The sequence below is a fragment of the Elephas maximus genome, chromosome X (genome assembly GCF_024166365.1).
Source record: "Elephas maximus indicus isolate mEleMax1 chromosome X, mEleMax1 primary haplotype, whole genome shotgun sequence".
NCBI classification, from domain to species: domain Eukaryota; kingdom Metazoa; phylum Chordata; class Mammalia; order Proboscidea; family Elephantidae; genus Elephas; species Elephas maximus.
In genome coordinates, this window is record NC_064846.1 from 35,953,067 (window position 1) to 35,981,047 (window position 27,981).

At 38.1% G+C, this 27,981-nt stretch overlaps 3 protein-coding genes across 9 annotated transcripts in view; 2 read left to right on the plus strand and 1 right to left on the minus strand.

Annotated features, from left to right (window-relative positions):
- The first annotated feature begins 10,561 nt into the window (after positions 1-10,561).
- Positions 10,562-27,981, plus strand: part of CUL4B (cullin 4B) — a 98,776-nt gene continuing 81,356 nt past the window's right edge. The window contains exon 1 of the mRNA XM_049872498.1: positions 10,562-10,649. The gene's annotated coding sequence lies outside the window, so the exon portion shown is untranslated. The remainder of the gene's footprint in view (positions 10,650-27,981) is intronic.
- Positions 10,564-17,203, plus strand: C1GALT1C1 (C1GALT1 specific chaperone 1). 2 transcript variants are annotated; one of them, XM_049872514.1, is made up of 2 exons: positions 10,564-10,649; positions 12,828-17,203. In XM_049872514.1, exon 2 carries the CDS (start codon positions 12,833-12,835, stop codon positions 13,787-13,789), a length of 957 nt encoding a protein of 318 aa, XP_049728471.1. In that variant the 5' UTR covers positions 10,564-10,649; positions 12,828-12,832; the 3' UTR covers positions 13,790-17,203. The 2 variants fall into 2 exon arrangements, with proteins under 2 accessions (XP_049728471.1, XP_049728472.1); XM_049872515.1 differs by having other exon boundaries at positions 10,610-10,649; positions 12,808-17,203.
- The window catches only part of MCTS1 (MCTS1 re-initiation and release factor), a 43,928-nt gene continuing 33,135 nt past the window's right edge, over positions 17,189-27,981 (minus strand). For 4 of the 6 annotated variants that reach the window (XM_049872522.1, XM_049872524.1, XM_049872521.1 and 1 more), the window contains one exon: positions 21,845-27,910. In XM_049872522.1, coding sequence (XP_049728479.1) covers positions 27,829-27,910 — 82 coding nt within the window. In that variant the 3' untranslated portion in view covers positions 21,845-27,828. Of the gene's footprint in view, positions 21,507-21,844; positions 27,911-27,981 lie in introns of those variants that run through there. The other 2 variants (XR_007515905.1, XR_007515904.1) reach the window with 2 other exon arrangements.

A 27,981-nucleotide genomic window follows, 5' to 3' on the forward strand; every position in this document is an offset into this window, starting at 1 on the left:
GCATGAAAAATTCAACAGAACTGTCAAAGAACATGAACAGGCCATTCACAGAGGAACAAATACAAAAGGCAAAAATTGAATGAACTGGCAAGAATTTCAGGAAAGCAAGCCTTCTCACCCTGCCATTGGGAATATAAATTAGTTCAACCTTTACACAGAACAATTTGACAATAGAAAAATAACAACCACTAACATTTAGAAGGAGCTTGCAATTTGACAAGCACTCTGAAGTGCTTTATACTGATTGACTCATTCGATCCTCATTCAACTTTATTGATATTCAGTGTGCATCATTTGTAATGATGAAAAACTCAAGACCCTTCAGACCCTCAACAACAGGGTTTTACTTAAATGGGACATGAAACTTCTACACAGTGGGATTGAAATGATCTATACTTACTAAAATGGAAAGCTGTCCAAAAGGTAATATTTTCAAAAAGACTACAGAAGAGAATTACACTATACCATTTCCATAACATAAAAAAAATGTGAATATGTGTCTATACATGTATATGTATATGGAAAAAACAGAGGTTGTCTCTGGGTAGTGGGATTTTACATGATCTTGATTTTCTGCTTTATACTTTTCTATTATGCCTTCTGAATTTTTGTTATCACTGCCCTTGCTGCTCAGGAGTCGGGACCAGCTTCATGAGCATGCGACCTATGAGTCACACAGAGCCCCATGTTTAGAAGAGCCCCACATTGGGTTCAATATTCTGCTGTCACTGTTTGGAAATTTTTCGTTAACTCATGAACAAGGTGCCTCACATTTTCATTTTGCACTGGGCCAGCAAATTATGTAGTTGGTCCTGTCAGGAGTGCACTTCGCATCTTCAATTCTTCTCCTGGAATGTGGTGCTCTGCAACCATCAGCACCATGAGAACTGGCTACTCTCATTTTCCCTCCTTCAAGTAGAAGTGGAAAACCTCTCAACAAGGAGGATTCTGAATCTTTTTTTACACTGTCAGTAGGCCTATCAGCCTGGAAGAAGAGGGAGAGCCTCATAGGGCAGACCATATTCCTTCCCCACTAGAGTTTAGCTTCACACTCTCTCAGGGTCCTATGTACCTTCCTAGGTTCCTAGTCCCTGACAGGGTGGATTATGGGTATCCATACCTGTCCATACCCTCCAAACTGCCAAACCTTCTAGCAGGAGAAAAACCCTTTCCACAATCAATCCCAACTACTGCCCTAGCTTCATATGCATATATATAAACTCATATATGTAAATTGTCTTTAGGTCTTTCGGTAATGAGCCTTCGTGCCTCTGATCCTACCATGCGAGCTTTTCAGAATGTCCTTGAGTAGTTTAGTATACTGGGTAGAGGCAACCTTCACAAGCTACCAGTGAATATGCCTATGAGATTTCCCTATAGTTTATTCCATCGACTAAGCTTTTCATTGTCAGTAAGGGTTTAGTGCAATCCACAACTTGGAAATTTTACTGTACATCCTCTCCTCCAGATCATTCGCAAAAATGTGTTTGTAAAAAAACAAACAAGTAATCTCATTCCACTGTAAGAAATCATGCTTTCAAAATGTCAAAATAATGTCCTTAACCTTCTTTAGCTCTACCTTTGCTTCGTATTTCTAAGGCAGTATTTACTCAAAGGGGAAAGAGGGTCACAGTTCTATGGCAACTCAATTCCCTTAAAAACGGAGTTTGTGACATCTTGTCAAAAGCTTTTTGAGCATCCATATGTACTGTGCTCCTTTAAAAAAAAAAACACCTATATGAGACTAACAGTCAATAATGACTTTAAAACAAAGATAAGAATGTAAGGGGGCAGAGAAACTAGATTAACAGAAATGGAACAACCAGAGCAGAAATAATGAGAATGTTCACACATTGTGAAGAATGTAACCAATGTCACTGAACAATTTATGCAGAAATTGTTGAATGAGAACCTAAGCTGCTGTGCAAAACTTCACTGAAAGCACAATAAAACATTATTTTTTAAAAAAGCTTTTTGAGGTCAATTTATATTATAGTCACAGAATCGGTTTTGTCTGCGTGCTTATTTAATCCTTCGAATAATTCCGGTTAACTACGTAAGCATTATACAAATCACCACATTTCCTCTAACGAATTATTTTTGTTCAAACATCTTCTACTACCTTTTCTGACATGAAGATCAGACTCTCCAGTTCTTGAGCGACCCCATTGTCCCATAATTGTCACATAAACAAAAAACTTTTAATTATGGATATTTTTAAACACACATAAAAGTATAGAGAACAGTTTAATGAAGTTCCAGGTATCCATTACTCAGCATCAGCAATTACATTTTGCCAATCTTGATCATCACCTTTTAATTTTGCTTCTTGATTTAGAAGAAATTTTAGGCATTAAGTTCTAACTGGGAATACAGCCAAATTCACAGTCTCATTCAAAATAAAGCTGTCACTTATATAGCAGTTATCTAGTTAAACTCTAAAAGCATCTCCCTTCCCAGATTTTCTATCTCCACCCAACCTGTTCTCCACCCTGACTGCAACCGGCACTTGTCCCAGCTAACTGATCGTCTTTCAATTATGTAAACTAAGGGAAGGAGGACTTCAAAAATAAATTGGCTTAGGATACTGCAGAAGAGTCCAAAATGCCTTCTGACCCAAGTATTCCAAGGCAATCCCATGCCCAATCTTTACCTCCTAGAGAAGTGAACAAATAATGGCATTAAAACAAAACTTATTTTTAGAGCTTTAAATCAAATATCAGTTTAAGAGCATGTCCAGTGTCTATGACGTGAAAGTGGAGGTTAGGCAAAGAGGATAAGAATATCAAGGATCAGAGGGAATAAGATGGAGGGTTAAGTTACAGATAATGAGAAGGAAAGTGATAGTTCCAGGCTCCCTATGGGAAGCTTTATCTTCTTTAATCTTCCCAACAACTTCAGGTATAATTTGATTCCCATTTTACATATGAGGAAACACTAACTTCAGAAGACCTGTGGCTCAAGGCACCCAGCTTGTGAGTGCCGGAGGGGAGGATTGAATTTGATCTGTCTGACTCCAAAGTCGTGCTCTTCCCACCTCACTATGGGGTGAGGTCAGGAGCACAGGGCACTGGCACAGGAAATTGGTTGGGGTCACCAGGACAATCCCTTTTGAGGCCTGAGTCTGCAAAGAAATGCCACTTGGTAATGAGACTTTCTTCCTCACCAGATGGTCCCCTAAATTAGTTGAAGCCTGTGGGCCTTAAATATAAAACAGGTGGTTGCATCTTGATTATAATACAGCAGTTCGGATTTAGTTGCAAGTGTTATGCTTAAAATGTAAGAATATGATTGACTTACAGCATTTTCTTTTTAAAGGACAGCAGAGTTCTTTGTGCTCGGTCAGTCCAGCCCCTGAATGCCTGGCTACTGTCCATAAGAGACTACACCCAGCCAGGCCACAAAAAGCAAGGGTGCTACAGCCATCTCCCTGGGACAGCCCCGGGCTACAGGACCATCACCCAGTCCATGCTGCTGACATTGCCCCTGTTAGATCTGCTGGTGGCAGTGTTTGCCGATTCTCCCTGGGCCAAACTAGGCAAGATATAGTTCCTCAGGAAGCCCCCAACTTGCTGGAATCATGTTCACCTCCTTTTTCACCTTGTCTGGCATTTACCCCAACCTGCCTAGATCCAGAAAGCTGACCCCTCCGGACCAGAGATCCTCCCTTTTCTTTCCCACTGAGTGGAGGGACAAGCGGTAGCTTTTAAGCTTACTTTTCTCTTACTCACACTTAGTATGTCTGTTTTGTCTGTGTGTAAAGGCCCACTCATCTAGAACTAGGGACAATCTTGCTCTTATTTCTAACTTTGGAACTAGGAAATCAGTCTTTATTCAGACACACAGGCTTCCTCCAAAAAGCATGGCAGTTGGGGTGGAGTGGGAACTAGACTAGGAGTGGTGAGGTTGCAGGATACAAGACGGATGGGGAGGGAGGCATCACTGAAAGGCAATGCGGAGCAGTCTTTCTCAGGGAAAGGAGATGTCATTGGAGGCAGCAATGAAGAAGGGGAATTCTTGATTCAGAAGAGAGGGAGAAGGAACTAAGGAACTGACCAACCACAAAGACCTCTCCTAACCTTAAAAAGAAAATGTTGTAAGTCAATCACTATGCTAGATGCTTTACATACACAGAGGGGAGAGGGACAGGAAATGGGGAGAGAGGAAATGTATTTTATTACACTAATTCAGGCAAGAAGTAGTGTGAGACTTAAAAGAGTGGTGGCACTTTGAGTGGAAAAGAAGGGATGGATATAGACCTCACTGTGAAGGGAGACTTGATGGGACTTTACAACTGATTGGGTGTAAAGGCCATGGAGGAGGAAACCAAGACAGCGTTGGGGTTTGCAAAATGAGGATATATATATATGTATCTGTATAGGGGATATTGTTGTTGTTAGGTGCCGCCAAGTTGGTTCAGACTCATAGCAACCCTATGTACAACAAAACGAAATACTGCCCATCCTGCATCATCCTCACAATTGTTGTTATGCTTGAGCCCATTGTTGCGGCCACTGTATCAATCCATCTCATTGAGGGTCTTCCTCTTTTTTTGCTGACCCTCTACTTTACCAAGTGTGATGTCCTTCTCCAGGGACTGATCCCTCCTGATAACATGTCCAAAGTATGTGAGACGTAGTCTCACCATACTTGCTCTAAGGAGCATTCTGGTTGTACTTCTTCCAAGACAGATTTGTTCATTCTTCTGGCAGTCCATGGTATATTCAATATTCTTCACCAACACCACAATTTGAATGTGTCAATTCTTCTTCAGTCTTCCTTTTTCATTATAGGGATGAGAAATATAGATTTAGAAATTATCTTTCCAGAGGGAATCGTTGAAGATATTTGAGTAGATGAATCTATTGAGTAGATATCATAGGTAAAGGATATAGCAATTAAAATGGTCGAAGAATAGAACCTTGGGGAACCACTGCACTTGGGAAAAGGAGAAAGATACACCAAAGATGGTGGCAAAGAAGAGAGGGAAGTATAGTTTGAAAAGGTGAAAAAGAAAACAGGACAGTGTTGTCACTGAATCCACTGAAATAAAGAGTTGCAAGGAGAGAGGACCACACAATTTTGCTCACTTAATGCTCTCTATCAAAAGAGCCTTAGAAAGGTCCTTCGGTGGCACAAATGGTTTGCGCTTGGCTGGTATCCAAAATATTGACAGTTTGAACCCACCCAGTTGCCCCATGGAAGAAACAGGCCTGGCAATCTGCTTGCATAAAATTACAGCCAAGAAAACCCTATGGAGCAGTTCTATTCTATATGACATGGGGTCTCCACAGGTCGCAAAAACAACAGCAAAAAGAGCCTTAGGCTAGGACTGCTCTATTCTGTGACTGACTAGCTATGTTACCTTGAGCAAGGCCCCTTCCTAAGCCCAAGCAAGGTTCTTTAGATGTAAATATATATATGTATAATAAAAGCAGTCTTTCTAGTTAAAAGGCTGCTATGAGGATCAAATAAGAATGCAAGAGAAAAAGGCCTTTGTAAACTGTAAAAAAAAAAAAAACTGGACAAATATGAGAAGCTGTTCATTCAATAAGTCTTTATCATTATTTTTATCAATAATGTGAAAATGTTATTTAACTATTGAATGAGGGATTTTAAGTTAATCTTGAATTTGAAAGGCCATGATTATTTCAGAGTCTCATTAGATATAATAGCTAGCTCTTACTGAGCACCTACTGTGTGCTGGGTACTTTGCTAAACCTCCTACCTACCTTAAGTCAGTTAATCCCAACAAAACTATGGTGAGATAGGTATTATTATTAGTTTCATTTTACAGATGAGAAAGCTAAGACAGAGAGACCTGAGCTAACTTGCTCAGGTCACAGAGCTCAAAAGTGGCAGAGTCAGAGCTCAAAACCAAGTTTGTCTTACGCCAGAGCCTAAACTCTTAATCACTACACTAAACTTCCTCTTAAAAATATGTCTCCATAATGGTTGCAGGAGCCCTGGTGGTGTAGTGGTTAAGAGCTCAGCTGCTAACCAAAAAGTCAGCAGTTCAAATCCACCAGGCACTCCTTGGAAACCCTACGGGGCAGTTCTACTCTGTCAAATAGGGTCACTATGGGTCAGAATCGACTCAACGGCAGTAGGTTGGATTTAATCTTACCGAAGCAGATCACCAGGCTTTTCTTCCCCAGAGCCACTGGGTGGATTTGAACCACCAACCTTTCAGTTAGTAAAAAAAAAAAAAACCAAACCCAGTGCTGTCGAGTCAATTTTGACTCATAGCGACCCTTATAGGACAGAGTAGAACTGCTCCATAGAGTTTCCAAGGAGCGCCTGGCAGATTCGAACTGCTGACCCTTTGGTTAGCAGCCGTTAGTAGCCAAGAGCAAACCATTAGTACCACCCAGGGACCTATATGTACACTGCTACCACAGTAAAAAAAAAAAAAAATGCCTTAAAAATTACAAGACCACATATTGCAACCCTGATGAATTAATACCACAGGCACTGGCCATCAGTGGCAGCGAGCATCACAGGGAGAGACAACCAGACAGTATGTGGCTCCTGAGGGAAGCACACAGAACCACCTATGAAGCAGTTTTTCCCGGAAAAGAAATGAACCTGATTCTAACCAAGCCTTTTGATTAGGGTTAGGGTTGCCATATAAAATACAGGACATCCAGTTCAATCTGAATTTCAGATAAACAAGGAATAATTTTTTAGCATAAGCATGTCACATGCAATAGTTAGTATGTCTCATGCAATACATCCGGGACATATTTATACTAAAAATTATTCCTTGTTTATCTCAAATTTAATTTTAACTGGGTATCCTGTATTTTTATTTACTAAATGTGGCAAACTACCAGTCCACAGGGAATACAAAGGACAGAGAAACATATTAAAAGAACCAGGATGAGGTAATCAGCACCAGACTGTGGGTAAATCTACAAGAACAATCAGATTGCTTCAACAAAGAAATGTCAAGAGAAGAAAAGAAAGTAAGAGAGAACCTAGACTAAAAAGAGACGTAAGAGACACAAAAACCAATCACATTGTAGAGATTTTATTTGGAGTCTGATTTAGACTATAAAAAAATTGTGATATTGTTGGTAATTTGAACACTCTAGATATTTGATTAATTAAGGAATTATTAATTTTCAGATATGATAGTGGTATTGTGGATTTTTAGAAATTCTTATCTCTTAGAGATCCATATTGACATGTTTACGACAGAAGGAGCTTTACAATAATCTAGAAGAAAGGGAAGTGGAAGACGTATAGATGTGACAAGATTGGCTTTGAGGTGATGATTGTTCAAGGTTCGTGAAAAGTACATGTGATTTCATTATACTTTTCTCTCTACTTCTGTGTAAGTTTGAAATTCTCCATAATAAAAAAGTTTTTAAAAGAAACAATACCTAGTACAGTGCCTGATATGACATACTGTAAACATTTTGTTGGAGGGCAAATGGGTTTGTTCATTTAAAAAAAAAAAAACTCTCAGATATTTTTAAGTAGAAAAATATTTTTGACATAAGATTCCAAGCATGAATATGCCTGAAAACACAAACTGAGATTCATTTAGAGACCAAACTATCCTCAAGCTGAAACAATAATGAATTTGCTCAGACCAGGGAATTTGTTTATTGCACATGAACAGTTGAGAAACTCTGGGCAGAAGAGTTACACAGAGGTACTTCATTCACAGAAGATATTTTTAACCCTCCAAAAAGATGTTATGCAGAAAACAATCCACCTTAGATTTTCTTCAATATTATTCCAGTGAACTGTTGCAGAAAGTCACGTCAATTTCCCAAAGGCCTGAGGGCAAATTTTGAAAATTTGAGTGCTTACACGCAAGTGAATCTCCAATTACTAGAAATTAATGACCTCTACGCTGCATAATGCATGGAATTGGCAGAAATGCTTTTCCAAAAAGGCAGTGTTTTCGGCTTTGAATGCAGTCTTGCCTTGCCTGCTATGTACATGAAGGCAACCAAATTCAAATGCAAACCCCCATAACAGGTGCAGGTTAGTGTGTTTAGTGAAGTTTAGTGCAGGTTAGTGAAATAAGCTATCTTGTTTTTAAATGTTTAATATTCCATTATATGGCTGTACCATAATTAATTCAACCATTTCCTTATTGATGAATGTTTCCCACTTTTGCTATTATAAACAATAATGCATTTTTCCTTATATATTCAGCCTTACATTCTGATGTTTTAATTTCTGTGGGAGCGATTACTAGAAGTGGGTTTGCTGGGCCCACTTATATGCTGAGTGTAAACATTCTTATTTTTAGTAGATACTAATTGCATGACTTATTAAGGTTATAATATGTAAAGGTCTAAAAAATGAAATCACCTAACTAAAGTCAATCATCTCTAACTTCATTTCAAATGTTAAGTATACTTAAATTCTGCTTTAAATAGAGAACTGGGTTCTTAAACAATTTCTCATTAGCAGTGTTTCTGGTGTTGAAAATCTTATGGTTTGTTCTGTTTCAGAGCACTGTGTATCAGTACTTCCAGTTTGGTATACCTTCCTGTACTAGAAAAAAGAAATGTTTTAAATTGCCTCCTTATAATTGTCTCTGAAATCTGAGTGAAATTTCTATCTGTCCTTCCTTGGTCCTTTTTTGCAAGGAAAACTAGTTCTCTATTCTCTTTAAAAAGGTATTGGTATCTTTTCCTCTTTGTTGCTTTAATTTTTTTTAATTCCTTTATTTGCTGCTTTTCAAATTCAAAAGTAATAAATGCTCGTTAGAAGCAGTGAAACAATGCAATACAAAGATGGATAATGACAGAGTTAACCATACTCACCTCAACCTCCGGATGTGATCAATACTGCTGGGTATAGTTCTATACTCTCTTGCTCATTCAAACAAACCAAGCATATGTGCATGTATATAAAAATTTGTTTGTTGTTACCAAAGTATAATCATACTATACACATTATTCTGCAACTTGTTTCACTTAACTATATATATATGTGCGTGTATACACATATATTTATATTTGTGACAATCTAAAAATGACTATATATCAATCAAGAAAATATAACAGAGATATTCTGCAGTATTAAATTCCTTTCCAGTTCAAAAATTCATCTTTTGTATTCCTTAGAGTCAGGGGCTGAGTCAAAGGCAGCTGACATGTCACATTACAGGGAGAGCAACTAGGGTCACAGAACAATGTGTGTATAAATTTTTGTATGAGAAATTAACTTGAACTGTAAACTTTCACTTAGAGCACAATAAATAAAAAACGGCAACTAACAACAACAGAGAATATATCACTATTACAATTATTTGTAATAAATTGTTTAATGTCATTCTTCCCTGCTAGACGGACAGTTCTATATTTTACAGGGGACTTATTTTGTTTACCACCATAGCCCCAGAATTTAAGGTAGCACCGCCATGATAATTGCCCAGAGCCTATTTTTTTGTGACTGAATAGTCATTGCTAATAGACCCAAAAACATCTAAGATAGATGTGTTTTTGGAAACGCTAGCTGAAGTCACCACAGCAGTATCTAATATAGAGAAATCATTCAGTTAATGCTATTTGAAGGAAACATAGTGACATTTAAAATATTTCTAGGGATTTGTGCTTTTTAGCAAAAACCCCTCTCTGCCACAAAAAGAATTTTATGATAGACCATATATTTAGTGGAAGGAGTTCTGCACTTGTAATTAGGAGACCTGGATTCTAGTTCCACCTCTGCCTCTACCTAGCTATGTGACCTATATTAGGTTTCTTATCCTTTCTGGGCCTGGTTCCTCATCTGTAGCTCTAACTCATTTAATTCCACTATATATTTATTGTTGAGGAGTGAACAATAATAACAGCCAACATTTGTTGAACTCTTACTCTATGGTTGGTGTTTTGCTAAGGGAGTCACATGCACTGTCTCATTTAATCTTCTACAAGATAGGCATTACTGTGATATTTTCTGTATTTTAGAAAAGAGGGCACTGAAGCGTTGAGAGGTGAAGTAAATTTCCGAGGACATCAAAGCTAGTGGTGAAGATAGGATTGGATTCCAGGCAGCGTTGCTTCGGATCCCAGCCCAGTAACCATAGCGAATTCTTACCCTCATAATTCAATGATTTTAGTGGCTGACATTTGGGCCCCAGTCCAAAAGTACTCGGGTGGAATACCTCTTTGCCAATATAAGGGTGCAATGATGCAGAGCTACCTTACAGAAACCACTGAGACATCCCACGTACGGCCGCCAGGAACCAGAGTCTACAACACCCTCGGTTTTCACATCGGGAAGAAGAAGAGGTGGGAGGTGTCGGCGGGTCCGATGCACGCACGCCTCTCTAGGCGTCCCATTGGGTACAGGAGAGCGTGCGGTGGGCGGGGAGAAAGAGGCGCGCTGCGTGCGCACTGAGAGAAAGAGGCGCGCGGCGTAGGCGCGGGCCCTTCTGAGGTCTGAGCGAGCGGGCGGGCGGGCGGTTCAGCCGGGCCGAGGGCCCGTTTGCCCCGCCCCGCTGTCTTCGCCTTCGTGGCCTCCGCTTCTTGGTCCTCCCCACCTTTAGTGAAACCAACGAGAGGACTCCGCCTGCAGCTAGAGCAGCCTGACTGGGAGCGTTACCAAGTGGCGCGCGGACCTGAGAGGAAAGCTGTGCGCGGCTGCGCTTTCCCACCCCTGAGGCGTTGTAGACACCGGTGAGTGCCGGGGTCTCGGCCCCCACCCCCGCGGACCCCGGAATGTTCTGACCCTGCCTCTTCCCTGAGGAGGGCCTGAGCCCTTGCTCACTCCCAGCATGCTCCACGCGGGACGCCAAGGCAGGTGCTGTTGGAGGAATAGTCAGTGGGGGAGATGGAGAGTTTTGAGGTGACCGTATCCTACTCCTTACTTCTCTTCTCCCCTTTCGTCCTCCTCCCTTTTTGATACTCCACCCCAGCACCTTCACCTTCTAAAAAGATTCATCCCAACCACTATGATAGTGCTTCATTTGTGTTTGTTTTAAGTTTCCCTCTCTTCTTCAAATATCCTATCATGTGCGTTTCCAGTGTTACATTTTTTGGCCTGCCTTGATTGGAAAAAAAAAAAGAAGTCTACTCCTTAGAATAATTTGTGTGAATGGTTTTATTTAAAAATTGCTGACTTCTTGAGTTTGTTCAATATTTTTGCAGCCATGAGTAATAACCCATCAGGCAGAATTCTGACGTTATTTGCCATTATGGAGCTGAGAGACACATGTGAAATATATTGGCCAGAAATAATGAAAATTGTGTAATGTGAAATGCCACATTCCTATATACGTTAATTTTAGAGCACCCCTGACAGTTCTAATTAAGCAAAGCTTGTTTCCTGTTCTCTTTTCCTTCTTGGAGCTGTTTATTGATCAAGTGCCTTGAGTGATACAGTGCAACCATCCTGCTTCTCCCCCCACCCCAGTTCTTAGTATGATGATGTTGGGTGTAAAATGTCAATTATGGTTAACAGATCCCCATATGTATATATACACATATTTTTTTTTGGTCTGTAGGAAAACAAGTGATTCATTTGTTAAAGTCTCAATACTATGGGTAGAAGCACCGTAGAAATTGATATGTAATGAGAAAAATATTAAAGTGATGTCAGGAGATCTGGTGTCTAGTTCCACTTCTACCATTAACTTCGTGACTTTGGGTCAGTTGCTTAACCTCTCTGGACCTTAGTTTCCCTATTTGTAAAATGAGATAAAAGGCATTAGATAGCTTCTAGTGCCCCTTTGAACTTTAAGAGACAAAGAGAAAACCTGAGTAGCTCAATAAAACATTCTTTGTGAAGATGAAGGGGTGATTGGGAAAATACTAGCCTTTACAAGCATAAATGCTGGTTGTATTTAATGTTGGCTTTTTCAGTTGGAAACCCTGGTGGTGTAGTGGTTAAGAGCTACCCAAAAGGCAGTTCAAATCTACCAGGCATTCCTTGGAAATCCTATGGGGGCAGTTCTACTCTGTCGTCTAGGGTCGCCATGCGTTGGAATCAACTCGATGGCAACAGGTTTGGTTTGGTTTGGCTTTTTCCAGTTGAAGTAAAAGTGTAGAGTTTCCCTTTTTTACTGGAAGAAGAAAATGCCTTTTCAGGAAATAAAATGTTTGTTAATGGTCCCCAGATATGTCTGTATTGATTTAGTTCTCATCGAAATAATTTAACTATTCCCATCATAAGCTTTTAATACACCAGTTAGTTGAGATACGTATTAGGTACAGTATTGGAAACCATTTAGTTTTAGGAACAAAAGTGTAAATATTAGCATATATGCTATCAATCTCAAGATACTTGATTTAGATGTACTCCAAACACCTAAGGTCAGCAGCCATCAGTTAAATAAAGTACTAGGCTGGGAATAGAAATGTCAACACAGATACCATTGGTGATTTGCCACTTGTAGGTGGCTTTATCTGTTAGACTTAAGGTTTTGGTGTGAAGGTCCATTTATATCTGCAAAGGTATTTGAATAACATAATGCAAGCTTGTGAAACGAAATTCCTTTAAAGAGAACGATGAACGGACAACTTCTGTGACATTGGTTTCTAGAGTTAATGCTTTGATTTAGTACTTGGACAATTAAATCCCCACAGATGAAGTACAAAAAAAAAAAAGAGCCTTCTCACAGCAGATTGTACTCCATAGAGGAGTTGCTTCAAAGTTCCAGTTTACATCAAACAGTAATCAGATGCCACTGGAAGCTAAAGATTCCTAGGGTCATTGGTACTATGTACAACTAACTGGATTTCAAACTTGGGAACCTTTTTAATGTTCAGAGCAAAATGTAAGTATATAAGGAATACCAAATCAAATGACTAATCTTTTTCCTTTAAATATTTTAAGGATCTTTTTCTTCTTTATAGGAAAAATGCTTTCTGAAAGCAGTTCATTTTTGAAGGGTATGATGCTCGGAAGCATTTTCTGTGCCTTGATCACTATGCTAGGCCACGTTAGGATTGGTCATGAAAATAGAATGCACCACCATGAGCATCATCACCTACAAGCTCCTAACAAAGAAGATATCTTGAAAATTTCAGATGATGAACGCATGGAGCTCAGTAAGAGCTTTCGGGTGTACTGTATCATCCTTGTAAAACCCAAAGATGTGAGTCTTTGGGCTGCAGTGAAGGAGACTTGGACCAAACACTGTGACAAAGCAGAGTTCTTCAGTTCTGAAAATGTTAAAGTGTTTGAATCAATTAATATGGAAACAGATGACATGTGGATAATGATGAGAAAAGCTTACGAATATGCTTTTGATAAATATAAAGACCAATACAACTGGTTCTTCCTTGCACGCCCCACTACGTTTGCCATTATTGAAAACTTAAAGTATTTTTTGTTAAAAAAGGATCCATCACAGCCCTTCTACCTAGGCCACACTATAAAATCTGGAGACCTTGAATATGTGAGTGTGGAAGGAGGAATTGTCTTAAGCATAGGATCCATGAAAAGACTAAACAGCCTTCTCGGTATCCCTGAGAAGTGTCCTGAACAGGGAGGGATGATTTGGAAGCTATCTGAAGATAAGCAGCTAGCAGTCTGCCTGAAATATGCTGGAGTGTTTGCAGAAAATGCAGAAGATTCTGAAGGAAAAGATGTATTTAATACCAAATCTGTTGGGCTTTTTATTAAAGAGGCAATGACTAATCAACCCCAGCAGGTAGTAGAAGGCTGTTGTTCAGATATGGCTGTTACTTTTAATGGACTGACCCCTAATCAGATGCATGTGATGATGTATGGGGTATACCGTCTTAGGGCATTTGGGCATATTTTCAATGATGCATTGGTTTTCTTACCTCCAAATGGTTCTGACAATGACTGAGAACTGGAATGAGCATATGTACACTGTATAGGACATGAGTTGTCATTATTTGTGGTAACAACTACATATCCAACACAGTGGTATGTCTCTTCTTTTCCTCTTTCTGTTTAAGTTTTTTTTTTTTTTTTTTTGGTGACACTGGTATAATTACACATTAAAATTTAGTAGTACATTTTTAAATGGGGTGGTATTGTTTTCCTCAAAAATACAAATGTGTTGGAAAGAAATGTTTTAAGAGTAGTAATTTTGCAGGTAAAGGGTATAGTTGTAAACACTGTATGTGGTAAATTCTAAATTATGAATATTAAAAAATCTAGTGTGGTGCATATTTTTGCTGATTGGTTAAAAAAAATTAAATGTCTTTTCTAGGCTTCTAAGATATGTAGATGAATCTCTAGTTGTGAATTTGCGATTAAAGTAAAACTTCAGCTGTGTTATTTAATGTTGATTGATGTTCTAAGCCTCCCCAAGTGCCAATAGATTTGTCTTCTTAAAATATACAACCAGGCAACTAAGGAAATGTTCCTAACCAATGTTAAAGTGAAAGTTTCAATCTATCCCCCAGAGAAAGAGTGGAAATTACTTATAAATATTAAGTAATTTTCCTGGGAGCTAATTTAGTGTCATTTCTCAGAGTGCACAATTTCAGTGTGACTCTGTGTGCACTGCAGACACTGAAATTGGAATGGTAACTATAAAGAAGATAATGTCATTTAAGTGTACGGTTTCCTAGTTAAACAGGCTCCCAGTTGGGGCTTGCATAAAAATTTATCAGCTGAGATTTATTTATGCCTATTGGGCAAATGAGTTGTGAAGTCTCCTTTGAAGAACTTGTTTTGGGCAGTCTGGCAGTGTCACTTGCCTGAATTGTGTGTGTCCTGGTTTTTATCTGTTCAAATTCTGAGATTCTCCCAGGTTCGTGGTTGTACCATATCCAACTGTTTTTGGTCTGGGGGCCCTAACCTCACCATCACCTTGGATTAACATGCCATTTGCCTAATTTCAGTGGTTCTGGGGCTGCTGTGAGTCCTAATCAACTCAATGGCAATGGGTACCCAGAAGCTTTACCCAGTGGTAGGTTCCACAGCTCCTGTGCCTAAAATGTGTGACTTGTACTAAATCACATCTATAAAAACCTGCATAGGATGTGAGACCATGACATTTTAGAGATCAGTATTTACTGTAACTGGCCTCATGACGTTAATGGTCTTCTACACCTTTAGCAAAACCAGAAAGATAATTTCCTCAAGAGGGAATTATCCTCAGAGTAGCGTGTAAAAACCCTTTGTTTTAATTTCTCTAATTTTCTTTATTGGGGTTTTTGGTTAAGATGAAGGATTATTAATAATTTTGAAGAATAATAAAATCTCTGTATCAGGCACCCTAATATGTGGTCTCAGATGTGATTAAAAACAAAAACAGTTGCGGTCAAGTCAACTCTGATTCATGGCAACCCGTGTGTATCAGAGTAGAACTGTGCCCCAGAGGGTTTTCAGTGGCTGGTTTTGCAAAAGTAGATCACCAGGCCTTTCTTCCAAGGTGCATCTGGGTATGATTATTACAGATTAAATCATTTTTAGTGTGAGTACAGTGATAAACAGTATTTTGCTGCGTGTGACACATAGCTTATAGTATACATGTTCCCTTACCCCTAACACCAATACGTTAAACTTCTACTGCATTTGTCACCTTCAGTTATAGTAGTATATCGGGGTATAGTTGTAATAAGTTGTAAATATTTCAGAGAATACATTCCATTGCTTGATTTGCTAATGGGAGTGGGTGCTCAGGTAACATTGATTTTTGAACCAAATTAATGCTCAGGTTGTATTTTAATGTATGAGCATTCCTTTATAAAATGTTAATTTTCTTAAATAATATGCTGCTTCTTTGAACTTACGAGTTCTCATTCTTACAGATAAAATTTAAATCAGTAGCATAGGAAATAGTACTACTGAGGTCATGGTTATAAATTTGTCACCATGCATGTCAGTTAGCTTTACATAGAAAAATGGTGTATTCAGTGGCCAGAAACTGTAACCCTAATCCCACACTGTGTTATTGGAGAGTGAGTTGGGAAGAGTGGAGGAAATTTATCATTGTTTCGCAAATATATTTTTGCATGCAGCGTATATAGCTAAAAAGTTGCATGTGAGTCAAACCTGATTTATAATGCCCAACTTTTTCTGTACTGCAGTGTCCTTATCTATATTACCTATGAGCTCAACGCTAGGCCTGGTGCTTTGTGGAGAACAAAAAGAGCCCAAACTGATGATTCATACAGGCAGTCAAATAAATAATCATTCTGTGTAAGCTTTGCATGAGCAATTAATACAAAATCTAGCTTATTATTAGAATATGGTGGTCTTTTTGCGTCAAAAGTCCTGGATTTGATAATGTTTATTTCTTTTAACCCACACAATTCCCATTTCTTTGCTAGTATTCACTGATTCCATGTAAGAATAGTCACATTGGTTATGCCATTGCTTTGGCAATTTGGTAAAATGCCATAGCAGGAAGAGCAGGATCTAAAAATAAGACTCTCATTTTCACTAGATAGACAGGTAAAAGAATTGCTGCCTTAATGTGTGACAGGCTTGCATTTGAAAAACTCCAGTGAGTGACTCATAAGAGAGATCCACATACGTACTTTCTAATAGTCAAAAGACCAGCCCAGTACCATCTGACTATATGTGGAAGGGAAAGGGGAAAAACTGTTCTTAGCTTGACGAAGACTCTGAATACTAGAATACTAGCACTAAGAATCTTCTTTCCCATATTTAGCATTCTAAAGCACTTGCCTCCATAAGGAAACTTTGGGGAATACCGACTATTCTCTAATCCAGCGCTGTCCAATAGAAATAGAATGTGAACCACATGTGTAATTTTAAATTTTCTAGTAGCCCCATTGAAAAAGTAAAAAAAAAAAAGACAGGTGAAATTACTTTTAGCAACATTTTATTTAGTCCAATATATCCAAAATATTATCATTTCAACATATAATCAATAGGAAAATATTAAGATATTTTACATTCTTTTTTTCTTATTAAGTCTTTGAAATCCAGTCTGTATTTTACACACACAGCATATCTCAGTTCAGACAAACCACATTTCAAGTGCTCAGTAGCCACATGTGGCTAGTGGCTACCGTATTGGACAGTCCAGTTCTAACCAATTCCAGAAGGGTGAGACTCCCTGGCTGAGCTATAAATGGGAGAAAACTTGAAGTTTTTTTCTACAAGTTTCATTTATTTTTCTGGTTTTCTTGCATACAGTGGAAACTGCAGCTTGACTTTTAGCATGTCCCAGGCCATCTCCTTGTGTGAGTTCAATCACTGGATCTTCCTTCTCAAAATTAAAACATTGGATCTGGAGCAAGGTATAGATTAGATCCCTTAGTTGTTTTTTTTTTTTCCTTAGATCATAAAAAAGCTAACCCAAAAATGTACCTTTCATTTGCTTTAACATTCACTATTTTCCCCAGCTGTCTTTTGAGTATATTGATAGTCTCAGAGCAGCTCCTAGTCCTGCCTTTGCACATTACCTTCTATAGAAACTCATTGCCTCGCTTCTTAGCTAACTCTCCCCCTTGAATCCTTTTCTAAAAAGATCTAGCCAGGGCTTTTAAATGGTGGGGCAGTTCTACTCTGTCCTATAGGGTCGCTATGAGTCGGAATGGACTGGACGGCACTGGGTTTTTTTTTTTTACCTTTAAATGGTTGCAAATCACTGACTCGAAGGTGACTAATCATAGGAAAAATTCAGACCCTAGGACTGAGTTCAATTTCAAAAGATTCTCCAGTACCCCCTGCTGTTGAAGAGGAAACATTCCCTCAGAAGCCCAATTAATACACTGTGCAAGTATCTGACTCCTACCTCATTCATTCTACTCATATTTTCCCACTGTGGAACAGGGGCTTGGCCAACATATATCTTTCTCCAATAACCCATAAACAAAGATGGTGACGTGACTGTGGGCTGAACTTAACATTTTATGAAATATAAAGGGTGAATTTTCTACAAAACACAGGCTTTGCAGTCACACAGACCCGGGTTCAAATCCCAACTGTGAAACTTATTAGTTGTGTATCTTCAGGAAAGTAATACAACCTCTCTGAGCCTTAATTTTCCTTGTTTGTAAAATGAGAATTAAAATCTACCTCGAGGCATTGTAAAGATTAAGCAAGATATGTAAGTAGAGCTTGTGGCATATAGTGGGCACTCAGGGAATGTTATTTCCTTTTCACTCTTATCTATTTAAAAATGTTTAAATAGCACTCTGAACAGTTAAATATGTATTAACCTTTTGTATCAAATATCTTGATGGTAAAAAACCAAAATATTGACAGCTGGCACTGAATATTCGAATTCACAAAGGAACCCCTTCTAGAGGGTTTAAAACAACATCTGTACATTTAATCTGTGCCATGTGATAAAATAGCTTTTCTTCCAACAGCTTTTTTATAAATATTTTTTTAAGGATAAACTCAGAAGTTGCTTTTAAGAACATGAACTTAGAACATGTTTCCCTTTCACAGCAAATCAGACATTCTTGGGGCCAAAACTGCCCAGATTAGTATGGTTTTTGTCTCCCTACACTTTAATCAAGAGTTTTTCCTTATATCTGCAAAAACCACTGCTTAAGTGAGACTCCTGCATCCTCAGTAAATGTATCTGGACATTTGGTACTTGAGAGAGAATTGGATTTGACAGTTCCCAGAAGCTAATGAGTCCACGTGCTTTCTTTCAAACCTCTGCATTCAGGAGCAACAAAATAGAATTATGAACTCTTCTGCAGATATTTTATAAATGAGAGTAAAACCTGTCATAGCCAGAATTCAACAGGACTTCCTTGTTTCTACAGGTCTCACAAGTTTTCCACCTCTGACAGGGTGCAGAAGTAAAACTTATCTTTTGATCGTTTTAGTGGCACATATTTGCATTTTCCTGCTCTGACATGTTTCCACCTTACACAGGTTCCGACTTTCACAGGTTTTACTGTACAAATGTTTTACCTTGGAAACATCAAATAGGTGCAGTATAAATGTCCAAGATTTTAATACATTTTGTTGTTTTTGTTAGGTGCCATCAAATTGGTTCTAACTCATAGCGACCCTGTATACAACAGAATGAAACACTGCCCAGTCCTGCGCCATCCTCACAATTGTTGCTATGTTTGGGCTCACTGTCGCAGCTACTGTGTCAGTCCATCTCGTTGAGGGTCTTCCTCTTTTTCACTGACCCCTCTACCTTACCAAGCATGATGTCCCTCTTCAGGGACTGATCCCTCCTGATAGCATGTCCAAAGTATGTGAGACAAAGTCTTCCCATCCTCACTTCCAAGGAGCACTCTGGCTGTATTTTTTCCAAGACATACTTATTCATTCTTATAGCAGTCCATAGTATATTCAGTATTCTTCGCGAACACCATAATTCAAAGGCATCAATTCTTATTCTAGCGTTCCTTATTCATTGTCCAGCTTTCGCACATATATGAGGCAGCTGAAAACATCATGGCTTGGGTTAGTAGCACCTTAGTCCTCAAAGTGACATCTTTGCTTTTCAACACTTTAAAGAGGTCTTTTGCAGCAGATCTGCCCAATGCAATACATCATTTGCTGTCTCGACTGCTGCTTCCATAGGCATTGATTGTGGATCCAAGTATAATGAAATCCTTGACAACTTCAGTCTTTTCTTCGTTTATCATGATGTTGCTTATTGGTCCAGTTGTGAGGATTTTTGTTTATGTTGAGGTGTTATCCATCCTGAAGGCTGTGGTCTTTAGTCTTCATTAGTAAGTGCTTCAAATCCTCTTCACTTTCAGCAAGCAAGGTTGTGTCATCTGCCTAACGCAGGTTGTTAATGAGTCTTCCTCTAATCCTGATGCCCTGTTCTTCTTCATATAGTCCAGCTTCTCGGATTATTTGCTCAGCATACAGATTGAATAGGATACAACCCTGACGCACACCTTTCCTGACTTTAAACCATGCATTATCCCCTTGTTCTGTCCAAACAACTGCCTCTTGATCTATGTAAAGGTTCCTCATGAGCACAATTAAGTGTTCTGGAATTCCCATTCTTTGCAATGTTACCCATAATTTGTTATGATCCACACAGTTGAATGCCTTTGCATAGTCAATAAAACACAGGTAAGCATCTTTCTGGTATTCTCTGCTTTAAGCCAACATCCATCTGACATCAGCAGTGATATCCCTTGTTCCACGTACTCTTCTGAATCCGGCTTGAATTTCTAGCAGTTCCCTGTCGATACACTGCTGCAACCGCTTTTGAGTGATCTTCAGCAAAATTTTACTTGCGTATGACATTAAATGATCTTGTTTGGTAACTTCCACATTCTGTTGGATCAGCTTTGTTTGGAATGGGCATACAAATATGGATCTCTTCCAGTTAGTTAGCCAGGTATTCCAAATTTCTTGGCATAGAGGAGTGAACACCTCCAGCATTGCATCCGTTTGTTGAAACATGTCAGTTGGTATTTCACCAATTCCTGGAGCCTCATTTTTCTCCAATGCCTTCAGTGCAGCTTGGACTTTTTCCTTTAATACCATCGGCTCTTGATCATATGCTCCTTCCTGAAATGGCTAAACACTGACCAGTTCTTTTTGTTATGGTGACTCCGTATTCCTTCCATCTTCTTTTGATGCTTACTGCATTGTTCAATATTTTATCCATAGAATTCCTTCAATATTGCAACTCGAGCCTTGAGTTTTTTTCTTCAGTTCTTTCAGCTTGAGAAATGCTGAGTGTGTTCTTCCCTTTTTGTTTTTTAACTCTAGCTCCTTGGACATTTCAATAGAATACATTGTCTTCTCAAGCCACCCTTTGAAATCTTCTGTTCAGCTCTTTTACTTCATTGTTTCTTCCATTCGCTTTAGCTACTCTGCATTCAAGAGCAGGTTTCAGAGTCTCTTATGACACCTATTTTGGTCTTTTCTCTCTTTCCAATCTTTTTAATAACCTCTTGTTTTGTTCACTTATGTCGTCCTTGATGTCATCTCAGAACTCTTCTGGTCTTTGGTCATTAGTGTTCCATGTGTCATATCTGTTCTAGAGATGGTCTCCAAATTCAGGTGGGATACACTCAAGATCATATTTTGGTTCTTGTGGACTTGTTTTAATTTTCTTCAGCTTTAGCTTGAACTTGCAGATGAGCAATTGATGGTCTGTTCCACGGTTGGCCCCTGGTCTTGTTCTGACTGATGACATTGAGCTTCTCCATTGTCTCTTTCCACAGATGTAGTCAATACGATTCCTGTGTTTTCCATCCATTGAGGTCCATGTGTATAGTCACCGTTAATGTTGTTGAAAAAAGGTATTTGCAGTGTATAAGTCATTGGTCTTAGAAAATTCTATAATGCAACCTCCGGTGTCATTTCTATCACCGAGGCCATATCTTCCAACTGCCAGTCCTCCTCCTTTGTTTCCAACATTTGCATTCCAATCACCAGTAATTATCAATGTATCTTGTTTGCATGTTTGATCAATTTCAGACTGCAGAAGTTGGTAAAAATCTTCAGTTTCCTCATCTTTGGCATTAGTGGTTGGTGCGTAAATTTGAATAAGAGTTGTATTAACTGGTCTTCCTTGTAGACGTATGGATATTATCCTATCACTGACAGCGTTGTACCTCAGGGTGGATCTTGAAATGTTGTTTTTGACAATGAATGCGATGCCGTTCCTCTTCGAGTTGTCATTCCTGACATAGTAGACCATATGATTGTCTGATTCAGAATGGCCAACACATTTTAGCCCCTATCATTTTAAAAACAGTAAAGCAATACCAGTGGAAAACATTTTCCAATCATGTCCTTTTTAAAAGCTATCTAGGAGAAATTTGATGGGTTAGAGGTTGCTGTTACCCCACTAAATGAAGCTGTTTCTATTCTGTATTCAAATATATTTCAAGTTGAACTTACTTAATCTAAAATGCTTACATAAGCAAGCCTTAGAAGGAACCTAATCATACAAAAGCATACTTTTCCTAATCCTGGATAAGTCAACTCTTAAAGAAAGCTGTCTTGTGCTTAACTGGGCAAAAAAAAAAAAAAAACACTCTTCCCGTCCTCCTCACCCTGCCCAACCTAGTCCAGATATTTAAGTGAACAGTGAACTTTGTCCTTAAAAAATGAATTTTGAATGGAGCAACATTAGAACTGATAAAAACAGTTTTCAGAGTCAGAGTGCATATGAAATCTTTCAGATCAGGAGAAACTGAATTTTTGTTAAACATCAGTCCAGAAACAGGCATTTCAGGCCTCTCCGATAGGGAAGCAAAGGTAGAAGAAAATGCTGCTTTTAAAAGTTTTCTCAAACTTAAGGATATTCAAGGACTATTACTAGACAGTGTCAGTCTAACATGCAGTTTTATCGTGAAATCATCTTACTGGTTCACAAGTTTCCCAGCATCAGGGCATCATAAGCATTATAGGACAACCCCAGAATTTGGGAAGACAAAGTGTCTTTTTTGAAACAGAAGTTGGTAAGAATAAAAATGAACTGTCCAACCCTGGTGGCTAACCAAGAGGTCGGCAGTTCAGATCCGCCAGGCGCTCCTTGGAAACTCTATCGGGCAGTTCTTCCCTGTCCTGTAGGGTCACTATGAGTGGGAATCGACTTGACGGCAGTGGGGTTTTTTGGGTCCAATGCTGATATGGCTTTTCCTGAGGCAAAAAGGGAATGGAATTTGATTCGTTTTTTTAAGGCATATGTTTGGAGAAATAGCACTTTCTCTAAGCAAATGCTCAGTTAGAACAAATGATTTATTGCTTAAAACCCAGTCTTTTGCTCATATGCTTGTAAAAACCAGAATAAATTACCTACTTCACCGTAGAGGTTAAGGGAAAATTAATAGTTATCATTGACAATCAAGTCTTGTGATAAAAATTTTAAATAAAATTAGAAATAAAAAGTAAATCTGTATACCTTTTAAAGCTAGGGTTTTCTTTTGGGGGGGTTGGTTATGGTATAGTTCTGGGAACACTTACAATGAACTTGAAGGAAGTGATCATTTGTACCTTAAAGTCCCCTATATTCATATACTAGCTGAAATAAAGTATTTTAAAATTGGGGAATGAAAGAACAATAAAAACTATGATGGGGAAGTTAATTATGGCTTATTTTTAAAATAGGATTTTAAAAATGTATAGGTGGTTTGATGGATTTTATTTTTGCCTATAAGATAAAACCAGTTTGTCCTTGTTGTTAGGTGCCGTCGAGTCAGTTCTGACTCATAGTGACCCTATAGGGCAGTGTAGAATTACCCCATAGGGTTTCCAAGGAGCAGCTGGTGGATCTGAACTGCCAGCCTTTTGGTTAGCAGCCCAGCTCCCAACCACTGTGCCACCAGGGCTCCAAAACCAGTTTAGTATGTGTTAATATTAAGATGTCTGCTATATTTGGACATCACAGGCTATTGAATTACAGTATTCCATATAAGACTGCTGTCTGTGGCTTAGTTTTTCATCACTGTTTCTGATGTTTATACACCTTTTCCTTCCTTTCTCTAATCCAAGTCTTCTTAGTCACTTGGAACATCAGTTTTCACTTGTTATACTGTCCATGTTTCCTGTATTTCACAAACATATTAATTTCTAAGACAATCCATTTAATTATACATAGTGAGACATGTCGTTCTCTATAACAATTCATAAGTTTTAAATAGAAGTTGTTTTACTAATATTTTATTTCTCAGAGTGGTCAAGGATGAAATTTGGTGTTCTTTAATTTTCACACCAAGAGGCAAAAATTAATTGTACTGAGTTTGGATGTTGTTTATTTTGTTTTCTTCCCCATGACTTATGTTTAACGAATATGGTATTACTAGGAGAAATTTCGGTGAATCATCTCCCATATCTCTTTCCATGCATAAATTATATTCTCTAAATGGGCAGCCCCTTAAAAACAAAAGTGCCTAATAGTCTCAACATTGATTTAAAAGTTGATCCTCAATTTTGTTCATTCTTTCCTGATCTGATGGAGCTGTGGTCCTTTACTAGTACTTAATTGGTTTTAATATAAAATTAAACAAATTACGGTGTTATTTATAGTTGGTAATTGCTATTGATTCTTTTACCTGTCACCTGTAAAAAATTAAAACACAGAGTGTATATTTACATGCATCAGTCTCCAGGTTGACAGGTAAGATTTCTTTAGGAAGTATTGCTGAGAGACTGCGATATAACAGTACAATTATATTTAGTCTAATCTTCACTGCCTTAATATGATTAGTAAAATATTAAATATAAAAGTTTTTTTTAACTTTTTATATATAAAATGGCCCAATTCTTCTAGGTACTTGAATATGTTTGTGATTGAGACCGCAGAAATGATGGTTATATTGGCATAGGATGCATACATTTTCATCCTTTTTTATAACTATAAATCAGTTTTAGTGGATACTCATTTAGAAATTAGAATTATTTTGAGTTTCCTGAAGAGCCTTAAAAGATATATTCTCAAACATTAACCTAGGCAAAGTTAAAATATTTACCACATTTTGTTTGGGTATAAATTCATTTAATATCTTTATTAATATATAATTGCTATATCATTAAAAAAAAATTTCTATCATTAATATTCTCATAGCAAAAAGCTGAAATATTTATCGTAATGAAATACCTCTGTAAATTTAGCAAATCATCATTCTTATGTCTTCTTCTGAAGTACTATGCTTAGAAATAATGTATCCTCAGGGGTTGCTGATTTGTATACAGAGGGGGAACTTGGCTATATATAATCATTATTTGACAAATGCCATATGATCTTCTGTTTGGGGAATAGCAAATCCTTCAAATTGGAACTGGTCATGACTACCCATGGGATAAATCCAGCTTCTTTTGTTTGGGGTCCAGAACATTAAAAAAAAAAAGTAAAGAAAAATGCAGTTGCCAACAGACCACCACCACCAAACCACTACATTCAGTCGGCTAGAAGAGGACTGACCAGGCCTTAATACTACTGGACAAATGGAGAACCATCTAAGTTGAAAACCTGAATCGTTGCAACGCCAACACATCTGGATTTTTTAAAACCATCTCACATTGGATACAATCTAAGGAATATTTTTATATTTGGCCCATGTGTAATTTGCGCGTTTTGATGAACAAAATTGGAGAAGTATTGGGAAATTCCTACTGACTTTGTAAACAGTATTGGACTGTCACCATTACCCAGATTTAAGTTTTCTTTAGTTGGAATCTATGGCAATGGGTTTGGTTTTTGGGTTTTACTCACTAGACTGGAAGCTCCTTAAGGGCAAGGGCTGCTTGTATATTATTCATCTTTGTGCCATATCACCTAGAACCTAGTAGACAATAAATATCCATTGAGCTGAACTGACCTTGCTGAGTAATACTGAATCAGATAAACAAGAATGGCTAGACTGTAGATTGGTTCTTGACACAAAATTAATTTTGAAACTAAAAATGAACTGGAGACACATTGCCAGAGAGAAAACAAGCTCACCCTGTATCCCTACTCTCAGGAATGTAGGTAAACTAAAAGTGTCCTTTAAGCATGCTGCCTGAAGAGGCTGATATATCTGCTAGTTTAACCTCTTTGAACTGGCTTCATGCAAGATTCAGTGTTTAGAAACTGACAAGGAAAGCACATGTAAAGTGACACCCCTGTTTAACACTGAGGAATTAACTGAGGCCTCAGACACAGGGGAAGCAGGGAACATCCGTATTTAGTCCATATCACCAAGGCAACACAGTGAATATACCTCAGCACAGTAGAAAAACAAGCACAGATGTTGAATATACTGAATACAGTATAGGTGTTGCCTATACTGAATACAGTATAGATGTTGCCTGTACTGTTACAGTGGTTAGATATGAGGATAAATTATTTCAAAAACCAGGCTACTAGAGGTTTTAACTTATGTAATGTGTGTGTGACTGTGCGCACGCGTGCACTTTTGCTGATACTCCATAGGCAATCTTGGTCAATTAACATTACCTTAGCATCAAAGATAAAGGTTCAGTTTGGTTGACATAAATAATTTGCATATTCTCTTTTCAAGAATATAAGGAGCTATAAGCCTCAAATAGGGTGCCTTCTTCCCTAAGTGGGAGGAGCATCTGAGTTTGAAGTGATTAAGTCAGTATAAAATGAGACTATCTGTTAAAGAAACTGACCGTGAGAGATAATTTATAAATGTTTTACTGATGAGACTATTTATCCTTTTATCCACCAGGAATATATAATAAAACAATAGTTATAGACATAACTCATAACAAAAGGAAAATATTCTACATGGAACCTGAAAAGGAAGATATCAGGGTGCCTCTACTGGTCAGGAAAAAGATTTTGGCAGACATAAGAATGTTAATAATGAAACAAGAAAAATTCTCCAAGCCTTGCTCCAGCCCAGAAGAAATAGTCCCCCCAAATTGTCAACCTTCCTTTGCTGTGAACTATCTTGACCAAGAAGCTTCTTGTTTATTGTTTACCCTAGGTAGATCTCCCTCTATAAATTAATACATTTACATTCTAACTTGGAAATTGTCAAGTCTTACAAGTTTTGTTAGTGGGAAGTAGTTTCTCAGTCTGAGGATATGTAACCTTCACCTATATTATATCCTGGGAGGCCCAGCTGAAACAGCCAGACAAATGGTCTCTCCTTCTTTAAAATCCACCCTCACCTTTCTCACCAACTTCTAACTGTAACACAGGTCACCACAATCTTGTAAATGTCTGTATCCATCTGAAAAATAAAATCACATGCCATATATTTGTAACTAACCAAATGAAGATGGCTGAGGCACTAGAGTAACATCAAGGTAATTAGGAAGAAAAGCTTTATCACTAAATCATTTCATAACTGCTTTTTCAGTTCCCCAAACAGCTTAATAGTCTTATTAAAGTTTAAGTCTATGACCCTCATACTCCACTTACAAGAGATACACATTCTTCAGGGGATAGATAGAATGGGGCCCCAAATCTGGAGGTTCTGGACATCTGTGTGGTCTGATTTTACCCAGCTTCAAGAGAGAGCACTAAAAAAATTGAATTTGATCATACCTACCAGTTTACAGGATATATAGGGGGCATAGAAACAAATGACTCCACAGTGATGCAATCAACAAAATCCAGAATACGTGGGGGAAATTCTACAAGACAACTAGATTTTGTAAATAATTAATTTTAAGAGGGGGAAAAAAGAGGAAGGAGGGAACTTATGGATTAAAAGATTTAAAATTAATAACAACCAAATGCAGTGTATAGACCTTATATGGTACCTATTCAAGCAAACCAATAGTTAAAAAAAAAAAGAAAGAATCAAGGGAATTTGAACAGTGAGCAGTTAATTTGATATTAAGAAATTGCCAAATATTTTTAGGTGTGATAATAGTATTTTGGTTATGTTCTGTTAAAAAAAAAAGACCACCTATATTTTAAAGATACATATTAGTTACGGATGAAATGATATGTCTGGGATTTGCCTCAAAATAATTAGAGGGTGGGGTAGGGAGGAGTAGGTGAAGTATAGATGAAATAAGATTGGCTATAAATTGTACCTGGGTAACGGCTCCAGAAGGGTCCATTATACTGTTCCCTTTACTTTTGGGTATTTCCCATAGTGAAAAGTTAAAAAACAAAAAATACACAAAAGAGAAGGCGCACTGCTGGGTGCCCTGGGGTAATGGGATAAAATTCCCAGTCTAGCTTCAAGCTCCATTAACTAGTCAGATTCTCCTTCTCCGGGGGTCAGCCATAAACTGGCAATTACAATTACCAAGTCCAACCCTTAATCTTGCATCATTAGCCTAAGAAAGGGCATTTAGTTGTCTGAGTTTGGTTACTTACCAGGTACCTTTTATCTCCAGTTTTGCTACCCTGTTCTAACTTGAGTTTTAAGAACAACTAAAATAATTTGTGAAGCTAACAGCATTTTAGCATCTGTTGAATTTATTCAGCATAACCAGAGACATTGTCTTCATGCCGTCATACACAGACACAAACACAGAAGTACAGCACGATATCCACGTTTAGCCCAAGTGCATTCCTTCTGAGGCTCATTTATATGTTTTCATATGCCACAGCCCATCATTTAAATAATGGATATTTTCAATGCCAATTCCTTTGTTGACTTTCTCACTGTGAAAGGAAAAGAAAACAAGGAAAAATATTTTATGCATTTATATATGCTTACTCATGATAAAGTGTAT

Excerpts from the sequence above, each read along its gene's own strand:
- C1GALT1C1 (XM_049872514.1), top strand. The coding sequence starts at position 12,833 with ATGCTTTCTGAAAGCAGTTCATTTTTGAAGGGTATGATGCTCGGAAGC.